Consider the following 19,744-nt stretch of genomic DNA (forward strand, 5'->3'; position numbering starts at 1 on the left):
TAGGGATCAAGACAGAGGGATTGTACCGTACCGTGGGCAGCAATATTCAGGTTCAGAAGTTGCTGAATGCCTTTTTTGGTAACAATTTTTATTTCATAATTCTTTTTGGGAGTTGTCTGTGTATTAGGAAGAAATGTGGCTATAAGAGAAAGGAGACATTGCTAAAGAAGGTTGTAGAATATATTTTTAAAAATGCTTTCAAACATACAAAAATGTACACGTATTTGCCTATCCTGAGTCAGAGACAATCTTGCCTTGAAACATCTTATTCACTCCTCAAACCCTTTGCAATCTGGATTCCAACCCAACCTCTCCATTGGAACTACTCTGGCCATGCTTAGAAGGAACCTTCTTGTGAAATCCAGTGGACTCTTTTCAGTCTCTATTTTGCTTGATATCCTTGTTCACCACTCTCTCCTTTTCGAAACTTTCTCCCTACATGACTTCTGTGACTCAATGGTCTCTTGATTCTTCTAACATCTTGTATTATTCCTTTCAAGTGACTCTTGTCAGGTCCTTTTTCTTTTTCTTACCTTTTAAATCTTGTCTGGGTATTTCCCAGCATGCTATCTTTGCCCCCCTTCATTTCTTCTTCTACATGTTTTCTTAATGATTGATTTTTATCCTGGCTATGGATCATATTTTTCTTTTATACATATGTCTAGTAATTTTTGTTGGACACTGGACATCATGACTTGAGTGTTTCAATTTCGTTGACTTCTTTTTAAGAGTGTTGAATTTTGGGGCCTCCCTGGTGGCGCAAGTGGTTGAGAGTCCGCCTGCCGATGCAGGGGATACGGGTTCGTGCCCCGGTCTGGGAGGATCCCATATGCCGCGGAGCGGCTGGGCCCGTGAGCCATGGCCGCTGAGCCTGCGCGTCCGGAGCCTGCGCGTCCGGAGCCTGTGCTCCGCAACGGGGGAGGCCACAACAGTGAGAGGCCCGCATACCGCAAAAAAAAAAAAAAAAAAAAAGAGTGTTGAATTTTGTATTGCAGGCATTTATTTGTGGAGCAGCTCGATCCATTTGAAGATTATTTTTAAGCTTGTTAGGATAGATATAAAGTATCCTTTCCTGGCTAGTTTAGCCTTACATCTAAGGTCTGACTTCTTTTGTCTCTTTATTCTATTGGAACTTAAACATTTGCCAGCTTTGTGTGAGTTCTGGGTATTCTTCAGCTTAAAACTTCTTGGTATTTCTTTGCCTAGACTAATGGATTTTTATCCTAGGCACTAGGATTTATATCCAATAACAGACTCAAGGGGACTCATAGCTAGGGTTTTTTCAGTTCTTTTTTTACACAGCTCCCTGTTCTCTGGTACTCTGCCCTGCAAATTCTAGTTTCCTCAGCCTCTCTGAACTTTGAACCTCTCTGAACTCTGATCTTTGTCTCTTCAACTGAGCAAGACTTGCATGCTCAGCTTGAGCTCTCACTCCCCATGCTACCATCCAGAAAGTGTTTTCAGGTAGCAAGCTATGGCGATGGTAGGGCTTATTCTTGTTTTTTTCCCCTTTCAGAGTCATAGTCTTATACTGTATGTTGTTCAATGACTACAAACAGCTATTTCATATATTTTGTCCTGTGTTCTAATTGTTATAACAGGAGGGAAGTCTGGTCCCAGTTTCTCCAACATGGCCAGGAGTGGAAATTTCTCTTTGTGGTTTTTACTAGCACTTCTTTGCTTTCAGCACTCAAAATTCACTAGTCCAGACATCATCTCATGAGTTCTAAAATCATGGATTCAGTTTCCCACTGGACCTGTGCTTCTCAAACATACTTAGGTCATGGCACACATTGGAATGATCATATCTGTGTAGCACACTCTGATAAGTGGACAAAACTGATCATGGCTGAGGCAGTAAGCTCCAAAGGCTGAGGAAGTCAGTATTGGAATTTTTGCACAAGGTCTCCGTACATAGATGTTCCACAGGTACCTATGTTTTACATGTCCAAAACTAAACTCATTGTTTATCTCTTCCTGAAAACCTGCTCTTCTTCCTTTTGTGAATTATGGTGAACTATCTGATAAGCTCAGTTCTCATAAAGTGTCAGAGAACAAATTGAGTGTGGAAAGCTGCAGTTTGGATAAAGCATATATTTTTGGTCTTTTCTCTGATGCATACCTTACCTTCCACAAACCTGCAGGCCTGACATCCTAATCTATTAACACTTGAGGGTGCTTCAGCATCCATTAAGAACAGTTATGGAGATTTTGCATTGTGGATTACATCATTGGTACCTCAATATCTGTTTCTATTTATCATTTTACACTGTTGACTTTTAAAAATTTAAGCTGTGTTATTCCTGGCCAATATACATTGCATTTTATAAGCTAAAAGGACACTTTTCATATATAAAACAGTTGACAGCATGGGCCAGGATATTTAGTCTCTAAAAAATTATTGAACTATTTAGAAATCTGTTTCCAGTATCACTACATTCTTCTACCTGATGTATAATAAGCTAAAAGAACCGCCATGCTGGGCATCCTACTGATTCTGTTACAGGCTTCAATAGGACTGAAATGGTTTATTCAAATCACACATGACAGTACAATTCAGTTAAAGTATCATCGAAAGTAGCTGGGCTGGTGTAGTGCATGTGTTCAACATCAACCTCCAAATATCAATACTCATAAGAATATCTGAAAAATAGACAATAGTCTATTATATTCAGAATATTTATATTCTGAATAAAATATTTATAAGTATTTTATAAAACAGTGTTAATTTACTTATGTATTCATTAAACTGGTAAACCCTGATCCCTGCCCCAGATCTAAGAATTTCTAGATCTGTTGATGATCCTCATTCATTTATTTATTCATCTAGCAAATATTTGAGTATCTACAAAGGGCCAGGCATTACACTCAGGGCTATAGATTAAACACTGAACACACCACTTGTATTTCCTACCTTTGTGGGACTTACATGCTATGGAGAAGACTGTCTGTCAGCTAGCGTATAATCTATAAATATGTAAAGAGACCTCCCTTCTAAGCTTCTTTCGTGTTATGTCTTCTGGAGATTCTCACTGGGATACTCCAAATTGCCCTGCTTCTTTTGACCTATCCTGATCTTTTCCCATACCACTACGAATTGGCTGCCTTGGCTTCATGTAGGCTCACCATGATTTATCCAGAAGAAAGAGCATTCATTTCCTTTTGCCAGCATGATATCTTTTCCTTACTTCTTTCCTTAGGCCTCATGCTCTTTGCTAGTCAAAAAGACACTTGCAGCCACTTTTTTAACCCAAACAATCTGCGGACTGCAGACTACTTTCTCTATGGCATCTCCTATAACACTTGACTGTGGGCTTTCTTCTGTTGTTTACTAGAGCCTTCCATACTTCCTGTACCTGAAAATCTGTCTTTTTGGCAAATATAACACTAAGTCGAAGGGGATATATCCACAATTAATAATTATTTTTCAATCAGTCTGTTGGTTGGTTAGTCACAGTTCTCCCCTACCCTAGATTGTTGCATGATGCCCTATGTTAATAGATCCTACAAACTGTGAGGAATAGTCTTCACTTGTGCTGGATCCATCAAAAACTATGTTGGTCACAGAGGAACTAATTTGATTACCTCAGAGGCAGTTTGGCACCACATCTAAGAGTTCTGCTTCTTCACCCTTTACCAAGTCATAGGCATTTCATTAATGATAATGCCTACTGTTATCATTATAATCTTGATAATCATAATTAATGCTCATGATAGTGCCAATGTACCTAGCACACTGTGGTAACTCAGTAACTGTTCCTTCAATGGAACTCTGAGATCATGTTGTGCTTCAGAGACTAAGTGTTTTACGATGACTGGAGCAAAGGGGTGAGATGGGGCATGGAGAGCAAAGAGACTGGATATATTAACAGAAGTCCTTGATGAAGTTGAACCTGGCTAGGAAACCATACACAGAAAAGCATTGCTCCTACAATACTATTACCATGACAGAGGCCTACTGAGCTAAACAGAGGGGAAGTTGGCATGGTGAGTGAAGTAACTAATCACTAAGATGTTAGTTAGGTATTTAAATTTCTCCTTTCACATTCATGCTATTAGAAGAAAATATATTTTATTTTCAGAAACCAAGTGGAATATCACCTAATATAATCATACGTAGAGAGTTAAATAGAGTAGAAACGTGCACACATGGATGATAGTAGACATTTTTTATTTCCATACTTAATGCAAAGTATTCAGCACCTGAAAACTTAACTTTAGTATTAAACTCACGTATATTTAGACAAATAGATAATAAGTATATATTAAACAGAAGCAACTTCAAATTATATGAGCTCTTTGGCTCAAGGAGAAAGAAGTCCATTAGAAAATAAAGCAAAACCATGTTACACTCCACTTCAGTAGTCCCAGAACTTGAACTCTATGCATTAACCTTTAAAGCAATTCTATAGGTTAATAATTTTTATTATACTCTAGAATAGTGGAGATCTTTAACTTTCAATACATATCAAAATGCTTTTATTCCTAAGTCCAGATCTGTGTGTGTACATATATTTTAAAAATTCATGTAGCTTCTATACATTAATCATGACTATACTTACTAACCTAGATACTTTGATTATTCTCAGATTATGCTTGCTTTGAACCACTACTGCTGGAGGCCAAAAGAATTTACCACCTATATGTAATGTTGTCCTTTAAAAAATATTTCTTATTTTTCTTTAGTTTTGAAGCTGACTTCAAAAACTTTTAGAAATAAAGTTTATAGACTGAATATTTTTTCTACTGTTTTCTCAAGATCTGAATATCTGAGGTCAAATTCATCTTTAGTTCCCAACGAACATATTGCCCTTTCTTAGCATTTCTGTCAATATATGAAAGGTGGGATAAGAATTTTTGTTTCAGGGGTATTTTAATGTACAGAAAATAAATTAAAGCTGACATATGAATCTGGCAACCCCCTCACCCAACTTGCTCCATGCTGCTGAGTTTCTGATATATGGACAGTTTTTCAGTTATCTCACCATGAGTAAGGAACCAGGCAATTGTTCACATTAGTGTCCTATTGCTGCTGTAACAAATTGCCACAAACATAGTGGCTTAAAACAACACAAATTTGTTCTCTTACAGTTTAAGAGGTCAGAGGTCTAAAATCAGTCTTATGGAGCTAAAACAAGATATTGGCAGGGTTGGATTCCTTCTGGAGGCTCTGGAAGATAATCTGTTTCCTTGCCTTTTCCAGCTTCTAGAGGATGTCCATTTTCCTTGTCTCCTATGTGCTAAGCACTGTATTAGGTGGTCAGTACACAGCAGAGAACAAGGCAGACAAAAATTCCTTTCCTCGCAGAGCTTAGAGTCTCGCAGAAGCTTTAGTTCATGGACATAGTCATACATTTTCCTCTCAGAGTAACCTCTGGAATATCCCAGATACAGGGTCCTGTTGATCTCTACTGGCAGCAGAAGGACATAAAACAGTACAAAAGAGAAATCACAGTATTCCCCTTGGAATAAAATAGCCTGTTTCTTGAACCAAGATCTTTCATATATTTCTATGATGCGTGTAAGGAAAATATATTAACTTAGGGATAATGTAAAAGTATTCCTTTTCCTGATATGGAGTATATACCTCATTTCTTCTGTCTAAACTCCATTTGTTTTCATTTTCTTACAGGTCTTATTGTCTTCTGCCTCCTTCTGTCTTGAATTATCAACACTTTTCTCCTTTTCTTTAGACCAGTCTTACAATTCTCTCCATCACATTCATTGATTCACCCAGTGTTTATTGAATGCCTACTATGTGATAGACACTGGTATTTATGGCTACTGTTTATCTCTCTTTATTTGTTCTTTTATCCCATTCTTCACATATCCCTTGCTTTCTATTCTTTTTTTTTAGGGAATGCTTTTATTTTATTTATTTTTAATTTTTGAATTTTATTTTATATTTTTATACAGCACATTCTTATTAGTTATCTATTTTATACATATTAGTGTATATATGTCAATCCCAATCTCCCAATTCATCCCACCACCACCACCACCCCCTGCTTTTTTCCTCCTTTGGTGTCCATATGTTTGTTCTCTACATCTGTCTCTCTATTTCTGCCCTGCAGACTGGTTCATCTGTACCATGTTTCTAGGTTCCACATATATGTGTTAATATACGATATTTGTTTTTCTCTTTCTGACTTACTTCACTCTGTATGACACTCTCTAGATCCATCCACGTCTCTGCAAATGACCCAATTTCATTCCTTTTTATGGCTGAGTAATATTCCATTGTATATATGGACCACATCTTCTTTATCCATTCGTCTGTCGATGGGCATTTAGGTTGCTTCCATGACCTGGCTATTGCAAATAGTGCTGCAGTGAACATTGGGGTGCATGTGTCTTTTTGAATTATGGTTTTCTCTGGGTATATGCCCAGTAGTGGGATTGCTGGGTCATATGGTAATTCTATTTTTAGATTTTTAAGGAAGCTGCATACTGTTCTACATAGTGGCTGTATCAATTTACATTCCCACCAACAGTGCAAGAGGGTTCACTTTTCTCCCTTGCTTTCTATTCTAATTTACTATGACTATTGATTCTTTTCCATAAAATCTCTCCCATTAGCTCATATTAGAAACACTTCCAGATACAAGTAGCAAAATAATCAGAAATGAAAGATTAGTCTTCCCTAGATCAAACCTAGCTATCATCTGGGAAAATTGCATTTACTGAATGCTCAGGTAGACAGTACATGCTCTAGCATTTTTCTATCTATGTTCCTTCACCAGATGCCTGAATCTCTAGGAATCTAGTATGCAGCACAGTGGCTGACACAGGAAATATTTGTGGAATGAACGAGTGCTGTAGTGAATTAACTAATGATATCTCCAGACTAATGACATAATGTAGACCACGGCAAAATCCAGCTATAATTCCATATTTGTATATTCCCCATGTATCCCTAATAATGGTACAAGAAATTAATTGCCAGTTACATTAAGCAAAGTTCCACATACTTTTTCAATTAAAAACAAAGCAAAAATTAGAAACCAACACATTTGTAGAATAAGAATTCTCAGCGAGTCCCACTATCATGTGAATACATGTTCTAAATTGATTTCATGAGCTGATCAGTCTATACTTGCACTCAAAATTTTGCATTCCATGGTGGGTGTATCTACTGTTAAAAGATAAACTGAGGCATATTAAGGTTTCTAAAAGTTTATTTGAGCAAAAATTGATTTGAATCAGGCAGCACCCATCTAACAGATAGAAAGGAGCTCCAAGGAGCTGTACAAAATGAAGACTTTTATAGGGAATGGGGAGCAGGAATAAGGAAATATTACTGGTAAAAAAGTGGGTTGGTTATTGCAAGGTTACTTTCCTTTAGGGGATAACAGGGATCTATCAAGTAGATTACTTAACTAGTGTTGATCATGTGATTCCTGATTGACCAGATTAAGACTGTATTTCTGGGAGAGCAGAAATTGTAATTATGTCTTAGTTTGGTGACATGAGGCTTAGCATAAAAGACTCCATTTTGGGCCTCTTGTTTTTTAATAGTACAAAGTGTTGTAAAATATTGAGAACAGAACAAAAAAGTCATGAGTGAAAGCATAAAACCCATCAATAATGGACAAATTTAGCAATAAGGATTTTTTATACCTCAGAATTAAAGTAAAACAATAAATGTTTCACTCTTTTATACTAATTCCCTATGTTGAACACATTTATTGTACCTATTGCCTATCACGTTCTATTGAAATTATTTCTTCATGCATGTCTCTCCCATGATAATTCCTTTTTCTCAGAAACAGGAACCATTCCATATATGGCTGTACTAAATACTATTGCACAAAGTTCCTACCTTATATAGTTTCAAAAAATATAGCTGCTATGAATCTCTACAAAGAGCATTAGTACCATTAAGTTATTTGAACTGACATGTAATTAATATTTGGGCATAACAGATAGTAATTAGCAAGTCATTATTATTATTATTATTTTGTGTATGGAGGCCAGAATTCTCAAAGATGCCCAAATCCCAATCAGAGGCAATTCTTCATTTAAACCACGTAGATGATAATGGGCAAAGGAGAACTGCAGGTCCTTTTCTCTATTTGAGGGCATCTTTTATTTGTTCTTACTATTGCCCTCATCATTCCCTCATTGCTGTTCCTTTGCTGTCCAGATAATCACATCCAGCTTTCCTGAAGGCTCTTCTTACCTGGGTAGTTAGTTCAGTTTTGATTCTTCTCCCCATCCCATTCATGTAGTTTTCTTTTTTTGCATCTTTATTGGAGTATAAATGCTTTACAATGTTGTGTTATTTTCTGCTGTATAACAAAGTGAATCAGCTATATGTATACATGTATCAACATATACCCTCCCTCTTGTGTCCCCCTACCAAACTCCCTATCCCACCCCTCTAGGTGGTCACAAAGCATCAAGCTGATCTCCCTGTGCTATGTAGCTGCTTCCCACTAGATATCTGTTTTACATATGGTAGTGTATATATGTCCATGCTACTCTCTCACTTCTTCCCAGCTTATCCTTCCCTCTCCCCATCTCCTCAAGTCCATTATCTACGTCTGTGTCTTTATTCCTGTCCTGCACCTAGGTTCGTCAGAACTGTTTTAATTTTTTTTGCTTCCATATGTAAGTGTTAGCATATGGTATTTGTTCTTCTCTGACTTACTTCACTCTGTATGACAGACTCCAAGTCCACCCACCTTACTACAAATAGCTCAATTTTGTTCCTTTTTGTGGCTTAGTAATATTCCACTGCATATGTGTGCCACATCTTCTTTTTTTTTTTTTTTTTTTGATGGTTGCAAGGCAAGTTTTATTATGCTACGGTTGCAGATTATATAGACTAGAAATGGAAGGTTGCCAGATGGTGGTTTACATTATCTATAGACTGTCTCGGCTCAAGGTTAACTTCCCTGGGAGAAAACCCATAAGCCCAGAATCATCCAAAATAACCTGCATGTGCAGGGGGGAGACAGCTTTGCTTGTCTCATTTTACATTCTTTCTGATTTCTGGGCCCTGGTGATTTATCTCCCATGGAATGGAACAAGGAGGGGAACAATTAGGGACAGTCCCTTCGAGCAGCGGCGGCATGCCTGGCATGTCCGTAGCCTGATCTCAAGGCTGATTGTTTCCCTCAGTTCCCCCTTTTCTATTTTTTAATTTTTGCTGCAAAATAATTCCATGAAGCGTAGTGCCGAGTAGTATATTGTTGCATGAGGATACGAAACAGACATGAGAAGATTATTATCAATAATAGGCAAATTATGGCCAGGGTAATAAATCCTGACAACCCTCCAGTAATCCACGACTGAGGGTTTAACCACTTTTTTTTATTATTTTTAATTTTTTAATTAGTTTCTGCTTTATAACAAAGTGAATCAGTCATACATATACATCTGTTCCCACATCCCTTCCCTCATGCATCTCCCTCCCTCCCACCCTCCCCATCCCACCCCTCCAGGCGGTCACAAAGCACCGAGCTGATCTCCCTGTGCTCTGCGGCTGCTTCCCACTAGCTATCTACCTTACGTTTGGTAGTGTATATATGTCCATGCCTCTCTTTCGCTTTGTCACAGCTTACCCTTCCCCCTCCCCATATCCTCAAGTCCATTCTCAAGTAGGTCTGTGTCTTTATTCCCGTTTTACCCCTAGGTTCTTCATGACTTTTTTTTTTTTAATTCCGTATATATGTGTTAGCATACGGTATTTGTCTTTCTCTTTCTGACTTACTTCACTCTGTATGACAGACTCTAGGTCTATCCACCTCATTACAAATAGCTCAGTTTCGTTTCTTTTTATGGCTGAGTAATATTCCATTGTATATATGTGCCACATCTTCTTTATCCATTCATCCGATGATGGACACTTAGGTTGCTTTCATGTCCTGGCTATTGTAAATAGTGCTGCAATGAACATTGTGGTATATGTCTCTTGGAATTATGGTTATATATGGTTATATATATATATATGTCTCTTGGAATTAAAGTATATGCCCAGTAGTGGGATTGTTTGGTCATATGGTAGTTCTATTTTTAGTTTTTTAAGGAACCTCCATACTGTTCTCCATAGGGGCTCTATCAATTTACATTCCCACCAGCAGTGCAAGAGGGTTCCCTTTTCTCCACGCCCTCTCCAGCATTTACTGTTTGTGGAATTTTTGATGATGGCCATTCTGACTGGTGTGAGGTGATACCTCATTGTAGTTTTGATTTTCATTTCTCAAATGATTAGTGATGTTGAGCATCCTTTCATGTGTTTGTTGGCAATTTGTATATCTTCTTTGGACAAATGTCTATTTAGGTCTTCTGCCCATTTTTGGATAGGGTTCTTTGCTTTTTTGATATTGAGCTGCTTGTATATTTTGGAGATTAATCCTTTGTCAGTTGCTTCATTTGCAAATATTTTCTCCCATTCTGAGGGTTGTCTTTTCATCTTGTTTATGGTTTCCACTACTGTACAAAAGTATTTAAGTTTTATTCGGTCCCATTTATTGATTTTTGGTTTTACTTCCATTTCTCTAGGATGTGGGTCAAAAATGACCTTGCTGTGATTTATGTCATAGAGTGTTCTGCCTATGTTTTCCTCTAAGAGATTGACAGTATCTGGCCTTACATTTAGGTCTTTAATCCATTTTGAGTTCATTGCTCTCTATGATGTTAGCAAGTGTTATAATTTCATTCTTTTACATGTAGGTGTCCAGTTTTTCCAGCACCACTTATTGAACAGGCTGTCTTTTCTTCATTGTGTATTCTTGCCTCCATTGTGAAAGATAAGGTGACCATATGTGCCTCGGTTTATCTCTGGGTTTTCTATCCCATTCCATTGATCTATATTTCTGATTTTCTGCCAGTACCATACTGTCTTGATTACTGGAGCTTTGTAGCATACTCTGAAATCAGGGAGCCTGATTTCCCCAGCTCCGTTTTTGTTTTTCAAGCTTGCTTTGGCTCTTCGGGGTCTTTTTTGTTTCCATACATATTGTGGATTTTTTTTATAGTTCTGTGAAAAATGCCATTTGTAGTTTGATATGGATTGCACTGAATCTGTAGATTGCTTTGGGTAGTATAGTCATTTTCACAATGTTGATCTTCCAATCCAAGAACATGGTATATCTCTCCATCTGTTTGTATCACCTTTAATTTCTTTCATGAGTGTCTTATAATTTTCTGCATACAGGTCTTTTGTCTCCTTAGGTAGGTTTATTAATAGGTATTTTATTCTTTTTGTTGCAGTGGAAATGGGAGTGTTTCCTTAATTTCTCTTTCAGATTTTTCGTCGTTAGTGTAAAGTAATGCAAGAGATTTCTGTGCATTAATTTTGTATCCTGCTACTTTACCAAATTCTTTGATGAGCTGTAGTAGTTTTCTGGTAGGATCTTTAGGATTCTCTATGTATAGTATCATGTCATCTGCAGACAGTGACAATATTACTTCTTCTTTTACTATTTGGATTCCTTTTATTTCTTTTTCATCTCCGATTGTTTTGGTTAAAACTTCCAAAATGACGTTGAATAATAGTGGTGAGAGTGGGCAACCTTGTCTTGTTCCTGATCTTAGAGGAAATGATTTCAGTTTTTCACCATTGAGAACAATGTTGGCTTTGGGTTTGTCATATATGGCCTTTATTATGTTGAGGGGAGTTCCCTCTATGCCTACTTTCTGCAGGGTTTTTATCATAAGTGCATGTTGAATTTTGTTGAAAGGATTTTCTGCATCTATTGAGATGATCATATGGTTTTTATTCTTCAATTTGTTAATATGGTGTATCACATTGTTTGATTTGTGTATATTGAAGAATACTTCCATTCCTGGGATAAACCTCACTTGATCATGGTGTATGATCCTTTTGATGTGCTGTTGGATTCTGTTTGCTAGTATTTTGTTGAGGATTTTTGCATCTATGTTCATCAGTGATATTGGCCTGTAGTTTTCTTTCTTTGTGACCTCTTTGTCTGGTTTTGGTATCAGGGTGATGGTGGCCTTATAGAATGAGTTTGGGAGTGTTCCTCCCTCTGCTATATTTTGAAAGAGTTTGAGAAGGATAGGTGTTAGTTCTTCTCAAAATGTTTGATAGAATTCACCTGTGAAGCCATCTGGTCCTGGGCTTTTGTTTGTTGGAATATTTTTAATTACAGTCTCAATTTCAGTGCTTGTTATTGGTCTGTTTCTATTTTCTATTTCTTCCTGGTTCAGTTTTGGAAGGTTGTGCTTTTCTAAGAATTGGTCCATTTCTTCCAGGTTGTCCATTTTATTGGCATATAGTTGCTTGTAGTGATCTCTCATGCTCCTTTGTATATCTGCAGTGTCATTTGTTAATTCTCCTTTTTCATTTCTAATTCTGTTGATTTGAGTCTACTCTTTTTTTTTCTTGATGTGTCTGGCTAATGGTTTATCAATTTTGTTTATCTTCTCAAAGAACCAGCTTTTAGTTTTATTGATCTTTTCTATTGTTTCCTTCATTTCTTTTTCATTTATTTCTGATCTGATCTGTATGATTTCTTTCCTTCTGCTAAATTTTGGGGGTTTTTTTGGTTATTATTTCTTTTTATTTATTTCTTTTTTCTTGTTTTTATCTAGATTTTTTTAGTAGATCGTTATTGGAGTATAATTACTTCACAATATTGTATTAGTTTCTGTTGCACAATGCAATGAATCAGCCATATGCATACACATGTCCCCATATCCCCTCCACATTGACCCTCCCTCCCATCCTCCCTATCCCACTCCTCTACATCATCGCAAAACAACGAGCCAATCTCCCTGTGCTATGCTGCTGCTTCCCAGCAGCCAACTATTTTACATTCAGTAGTGTATGTATGTTGATGCTTCTCTCACTTTGCCCCAACTTTGCCCTCCCACCCCATGTCCTCAAGTCCATTTTCTATGTCTGTCTCGTTATACCTGCCCTGCTACTAATTCGTTATTACATTTCTTTTTACATTCCATATATATGTGTTAGCATATGGTATTTGCTTTTGTCTTCCTGACTTATTTCACTCTGTATGACAGACTCTATGTCCATCCACCTCACTACAAACAACTCAGTTTCATTTCTTTTTATGCCTGAGTAATATCCCATTGTATATATATGTCACATCTTCTTTATCCAGTCATCTATCAATGGCCATTTAGGTTGCTTCCGTGTCCTGGCTATTGTAAATTGTGCTGCAATGAACATTGGTGAACATTTTCAGGTATTAAGGGTGGGAGGATTCTCTCTAAGCATACTTAATGGGATTCTTGTTAAAACTGAATTCTGCAGAGACAGACATTGAAGCCCAAAGCTGAAGCTTAGTTGAGAAGAGGTCTCAGAAGATTCTGACTAAAGTTTTGTCAAAGAGAGAGTCCACGGACTTCCCTGGTGGTCCAGTGGTTAAGACTCCATGCTTCCACTGCAGGAGTCACGGGTTCATTCCCCGGTTGGAGTACTAAGATCTCACATGCCACACAGCACAGCCAAAAAAAAAAAAGATTTAAAGAAAGAGTCTTTGTCAGTCCCTTCTGTTGATCAAGGAAATAATAGACATTCTGTTATTATATTTTAAAAATTAGTTTTATTGAAGTGTTGGTTTACAATGTTGTGTTAATTTCTGCTACATAGCAAAGTGATTCATATATATATATATGTATATATATACACACACACACATTCTTTTTCATATTCTTTTCCATTATGGTTTATCACAGTACTTTGAATATAGTTCCCTGTGTGGAATAGACATTCTTTTCTCCTTTGAAAAATACAAGTCCATTTCCCATTTGGTCACCTTTTGTTAATTAAGGAGCAGCTGAACCATCTGTTGTGATTTAGCAGTAGGCCAGCTAGTTTAGAAGATTCCTAGGTGTTGAACTCAAAGTATTCTGTATGGGATACACAGCAGCAACTCAATATGTGAAGATTGCCTATACATGATCTGTTGTGGTGATTTCTTTGAGGGTTTTATTAAGCCGCCCACCTTCAGGTTGCAGGACTTTGGGAAGAGAGCAGTTTTAGTCCTAAGTGAGGCCAAGTCAGCAGGGTGGGAAAAATTGGAAATGTTAATTTACAGAGTTGTTAGCCAGATATTGAAGGAAGCTAGAAGAATTGAGAATTTGGTATGTACTGACAAAATGTTCATGATGGCAGAATCCAGTCCAAGTTATAGGCTGATGAAATAGAAAGTAAAATTTAGTTTACCAAGAGGTGAAAAAATAGCTCAAAGATAATGAACAGGACTAGAATCTAATGACTCATATGGGTGTGCAATAATTTTCCATTGAAACACAAAATGTCTCTGTGGAGTCATCCCCCTTTTTGATTCTTGTTTAGAAAATAAGTGTAGTCTCATTAGATTTTGCTTGATTATTTACATAAGTGCAGCAAGAATGATAATTGACTATATAGGCCTTTTTAAGTTTGCTTTGCTGGAACTTTCCATGAAGAATCTCATATTATGTGGATATCCAGTTTTCCTAGCACCATTTTTTGAAAAGACTGTCCTTTCCCCATTGAATGGTCTTGATACGCTTGTCAAAAATCATTTCACCACATATAGGAGGATTTATTTCTGCGTTCTCTATTTTTTTTTTCCATTAATCTATGTCTGTCTTTTTTCAGGTACCACACTGTTTTTTTTCCCCAGAGTTATTGTTTTTTTCTTGTGATGAGAACTTCTAAAATAGACTCTCTTACTACCACACTGTTTTGATTACTGTGGCTTTGTCCAAGACAAGATGCACCAAACAATTAAGGGGATGGTTTTATTCAGGCTTTTGCAACAGCCAGAACCTTTATTAATGAGGGATATGTCAAATACATATCATAGAAAAGGAAAGAAATTTGGGTTTTTGTAGAAGTAGGTAAGCAATGGAGTCAGCATGAGTTTTGTGTGAATTCTGCAGAAGGACAGGGATGTGTCTTATATGCAAGGGTAGGGCGGTCCTTTGAAGTTAGTTGTTCTTCTGGACACAAAATTGATGAGGGTGATTTCTTAATCATCCCTATTTCCTTGGATCACAGGGTTCAGGTAAAGTTCAACATTGTCACTGTACTTAACTCCTTTTTCTATGCCAGAATTTGGGTTAAGATACTATCCTGGATTTTGAACAGAAAATGTTTCAGTTTTCAAAGATATTTAAATAGGAAAAACCCCGCTTTGGCTTAAATAGTTTTATTTCTTTCTTAATCATGATATAATTTATTTTATCCAACCAAATACATTAAACATATAACCAATTATGTACTGAAATAACTGCCTTGCAAAATAATAGTTTGTGTGTGACTCAGAAGACAGTTTGGGTTTTTTTATGTACTTAGGTGACATAATTAGTAGGCTTACAGTATGAAGTTTGTTTTAAAACTCTCCATTTTAATTGTTGAACCAATCTCACACATAGTGATTCTTATATCTACATTATGCAGGGCAGAATTTCTAATTTTTTCACATGATTCTGAATAGTTTAGTTTCTTGGGGTTTTAGATGAATCATTCCTAGCAAGACAGAGCTTAATTTTTTCTCATCCTAAATATTAAAGTTCTATTTTTAGAATAAGTCCAAAGGTAATCTTCATAACACATAAGGCAAAGTCCAATAACAATTTAAATGACAGGGCTATAACAAAAAAATATAACTGCATAGTTAGAAAGTGTGTCTTTAATAGGAAAAAAAGAGTCAGCTACTTCTGATAGTAAGAATGTGGTTTCAGTGATTCAAGGATAGGCTTTGGGCTCTTATTCACCCATTTTTAAATTGAGATACAATTAATGGACAGAGATATACACAGATCTTAAATGTACGTTTTAATGGACACTTTAAAAAATGTCCATTCATGTACTAAAGTGCAGAAATCTCAATAAATTTTCACAAAGTGAACAAACCTGTGTCACTAGTACTAAGATCAAGACAATAGAACATTACCTGCATACAGAAGCCCCTTCTGACCTTTCGTAGTCACAACCCCATAACAGAGGTTAACCATTATTATGACTTCCAACATTATAGACTAATATTCTTTATTATTGTTTTGATAGAAATAGAATAATACATTATATACTCTTTTGTGCCTGGCTTCTTTCATTCAACATTGTTTGAGTGATTCATCTCTATCATTATTTGTGGTTGTAGTTTGCTCTTTCTGAATGTTGTATAGTGTTACAAGGTATTAACATATTATAATATATTTATCCATTCTATGTTGATAGACATTAGGGTTGTTTCCAGTTTGTGGTTAGCACTACTCTGATTATTCTTGTACATGCCTTTAGGTGAATATACACATGCATATTGTTACAGATATATCTGGGAATGAAATTGCTGGTTCACAGGGTATGTATATGTTCAGATTTTTAAACTCATTGAGGACTTTTTTTTCATATCATAAAATCACTTATTTCAAGTGTACAATTCAATGTTTTTTACTAACTTTAGCCAGTGGTGCAGCCATACCATAAATCAGTTATAGAACATTTTTATCCCTCCAATAAGATCCCACAGATGGATTTATAGTTGATTCCTGTTCCTAACCTCAGCCCCAGGCAACCAATAAACTTCTTTCTGTCTCTATAAATTGGTCTTTTCTGGGCATTTCATAAAAATGAAATTGTATGATATGTTTTCTGTCGTGTCTGTTTTCTTTCACTTAAGATAGTGTTTTTGAAATTCATCTGTGATGTACCTATGCATCAGTAGTTCATTCGTCTTTATTGCTGAACAGTATTCTATTGTATGAATATACTACATCTTTCCATTCTTCTTCTTTTTTTTTTTTTTTTTGCTGTACGCGGGCCTCTCACTGTTGTGGCCTCTCCCGTTGTGGAGCACAGGCTCTGGATGTGCAGGCTCAGCGGCCATGGCTCACAGGCCCAGCCACTCTATGGCATGTGGGATCTTCCCCTACTGGGGCATGAACCCGTGTCCCCTGCATCAGCAGGCGGACTCTCAACCACTGCGCCACCAGGGAAGCCCCGTCTTTCCATTCTTAAGTTGATGAACATTTGAGTTGTTTCTAGTTTTCGAATATTATAAATAATGCTGCTATGGATATTTGTGTCCAAGTATTTGTGTGGACGTACATTTTCATATCGCTTCAGTAGGTAACTAGGAGAGGAATTGCTACATCATACAGTAAATTAGTAAATTTCTATTTAACTTTTTGAGAAACTCTTCCAGCCTCTGTCCATTACCTAGTTCCATAGCCACTTCCATATTTTTTGATATTTGTTACAGCAGCACCCCATTCTTCTTACCAATTCCTGTCATAGTTAGTTTGGGCTCCTATAATGAAAATACCATATACTGGGTGACTAAAACAGCAAACATTTACTTCTAACAGTTCTGGAGGCTAGGAAGTCCAAGATTAAGGTGCTGGTAGATGCGATGTCTGGTGAGGACCCACTTCCTGGCTCATAGATAGCTGTCTTCTAACTGTATCTTCACATGGTGAAATGAAAGCATTCTCTAGGTTTTCTTTAATAAGGACACTAATCCCATTCATGAGAGCTCCACCTTCATGACTTAAATGCATCCCAAAGGCCCCACCTCCCAATACTATCACATTGAGGTTTAGGAGTTAAACATGTAAATTTTCGGAGGAACACAAACCTTCAGTCCATAACAGTCTTCCAGTCCATGAAAATGGAATGTTTCTCCATTTATTTAGATCTTCTTAATGTTTTTAACAAAGTTTTGTAATTTTCAGTGTGTTAGTCTTGCACTCCTTTTGTTAAATTTGTTTCTAAATATTTCATTCTTTTTGATACTGTTGTAAATGCAGTTGCATTATTCATTTTATTTTCATATTGCTCATTATTCATATATAGAAATACAGCTGGTTTCTGGATATTGATCTTGTTTCCTGTGACTTTGTACTGAACTCATGTGTTAGCACTAATAGTTTGGGATTTTCTTCTTTGTATACAGGACCATGCAATTGGTGAAAAAAATGGTTTACTTCTTCCTTTCCAATGTAGATGACTTTTATTTGTATTTCTTGCTGCATAACACTGGCTAGACCCTTCTATCCTAGGGTAAATAGAAGAGGCAAGAGTAGATATCCTCATCTTGTTCCCAGTCTGAGGAGGAAAGCATTTAGTCTTTCACCATTATGTCCTTTATTATGTTGAGAAAGTTTCCGTCTAGTCTAAGTTTGTTAATAGCTTTTATTATAAATGGGTGTTGCTTTGTGTCAAATGCAAGTGGTCATATATTTTTTGTCTTTTATCCTATGAATGTGGTTTGTTACATTAATCAATTTTCAAATGTTAAACAAATCTTGCATTCCTTGAATAAATCCCACTTGGTCACAATGTATAATCATTTAAAAAGTTTTAGATTTCTTTTCCTAATATTTTGATGAAGATATTTGCATCCATATTTATAAGATATATTGGTATATAGTTTTGTTCTTTCTTCTGATATCCTTTTTCTGGCTTTGCTATGATACTGTCCTTATAGAAAGAGTTGGGAAGTGTTCCATTTTCTGGAAGAACTTTTGTAGTATTGGCATTAATTCTTCTTTATATGTTTGATAAAATTCACCAGTGAAACCATCTGGGCCTGGGCTTTTCTTTATAGCAAAATTTTGAATTACTAATTAAATTTTATAATCTTTTTAACTTCTTAGGGGTCAGTGGTATTGTTTCCTCTTTCATCTCTTATTTTTGTGAGATGTGTCTTCTCTGTTTCTTACATAATCTAGCTAAGGATTTGTTGATATTTTCAAGAATAAACTTTCAGTTTTATGAATTTTCTCTATGATTGTTCTGCTTTTTCTAGTTCTTTAATATATGCTCTAATTTTTATTGTTTTATTGCCTTGGCTTGATTCAGTTTGATTTTGTATTTTTTTTCTAGATTTCTAGGATAAATGCTTAGATTAATAATTTGAGATTTTTATTATTTTCTAATATAAGCATTCAAGATTATAAATATCCCTCTAAGCATCAGTTTAACAATGTTCAGTAAATGTTGATATGTTTTATTTTTATTTTCATTCAGATATAAGTACTTTCTATTTTCTTTTAATTATTTTTGGACCTACAAGTTACTTAGGTTTATAGTATATAATTTCCAAATATTTGTGTTTTTCCTAAATTTCTATATTTTTTTGATAATGTAACTCCATTGTAGTCATATAATATACCTTTATGATTTAAATTTTATTAAATTTATTAATACTGGTTTTATGGTCTAGTATATGGTCTGTCTTGGAAAATAGTCCATGTGCTCTTAAAAAGAAAAAGTAATATACTGTGATTGGGTTTTTATATAAATGTCTGGTAGGTCAAGTTGCTTGATAGTTTTGTTCAAGTCTTCTATATACTCATTGATTTTCTGTCTAATTAATTTATCAATTATGGAAGTGTAGTATTAAAGTGTCTAATTATTAATATTATGCTGTCTATTTCACCCTGTATATCAATCATGAATGTTAAAAATGTTTCTTGTATTTTGAAGCTCTGTGCTTAGAGGCACCTATGTTTACAATTGTTCTGTCTTCCTGTTAAATTGATCTAATTATCATTGTAAAATGTCCCTTTTTGTCTCTAATGACAATTTTTGTTTTAAATCTATTTTGTCTGACATTATTATAACCATTATGGGTCTATATGTTTGCTATTTATATAGTATTATTCCCATCCTTTTCCTTTTAACCTGTTTGAATATTTGCATCTAAAGTTTGTCTCCTGTAGACAGCATATCGTTGGATGATATACTTTTGTACTTCATTCTGCCAGTTTTTGTCATTGGTATTTAATTTATTTACATTTAATGTAATTA

The 19,744-nt window shown here is 35.8% G+C and overlaps 1 protein-coding gene across 4 annotated transcripts in view; it reads left to right on the forward strand.

The window, feature by feature from the left end:
• The window catches only part of OPHN1 (oligophrenin 1), a 646,402-nt gene that overhangs the window by 390,919 nt on the left and 235,739 nt on the right, over positions 1–19,744 (forward strand). For all 4 annotated transcript variants that reach the window (XM_060086644.1, XM_060086647.1, XM_060086645.1 and 1 more), the window contains one exon: positions 4–78. In XM_060086644.1, coding sequence (XP_059942627.1) covers positions 4–78 — 75 coding nt within the window. The remainder of the gene's footprint in view (positions 1–3; positions 79–19,744) is intronic.

The sequence above is a fragment of the Mesoplodon densirostris genome, chromosome X (assembly GCF_025265405.1).
Source record: "Mesoplodon densirostris isolate mMesDen1 chromosome X, mMesDen1 primary haplotype, whole genome shotgun sequence".
Lineage (NCBI taxonomy): Eukaryota > Metazoa > Chordata > Mammalia > Artiodactyla > Ziphiidae > Mesoplodon > Mesoplodon densirostris.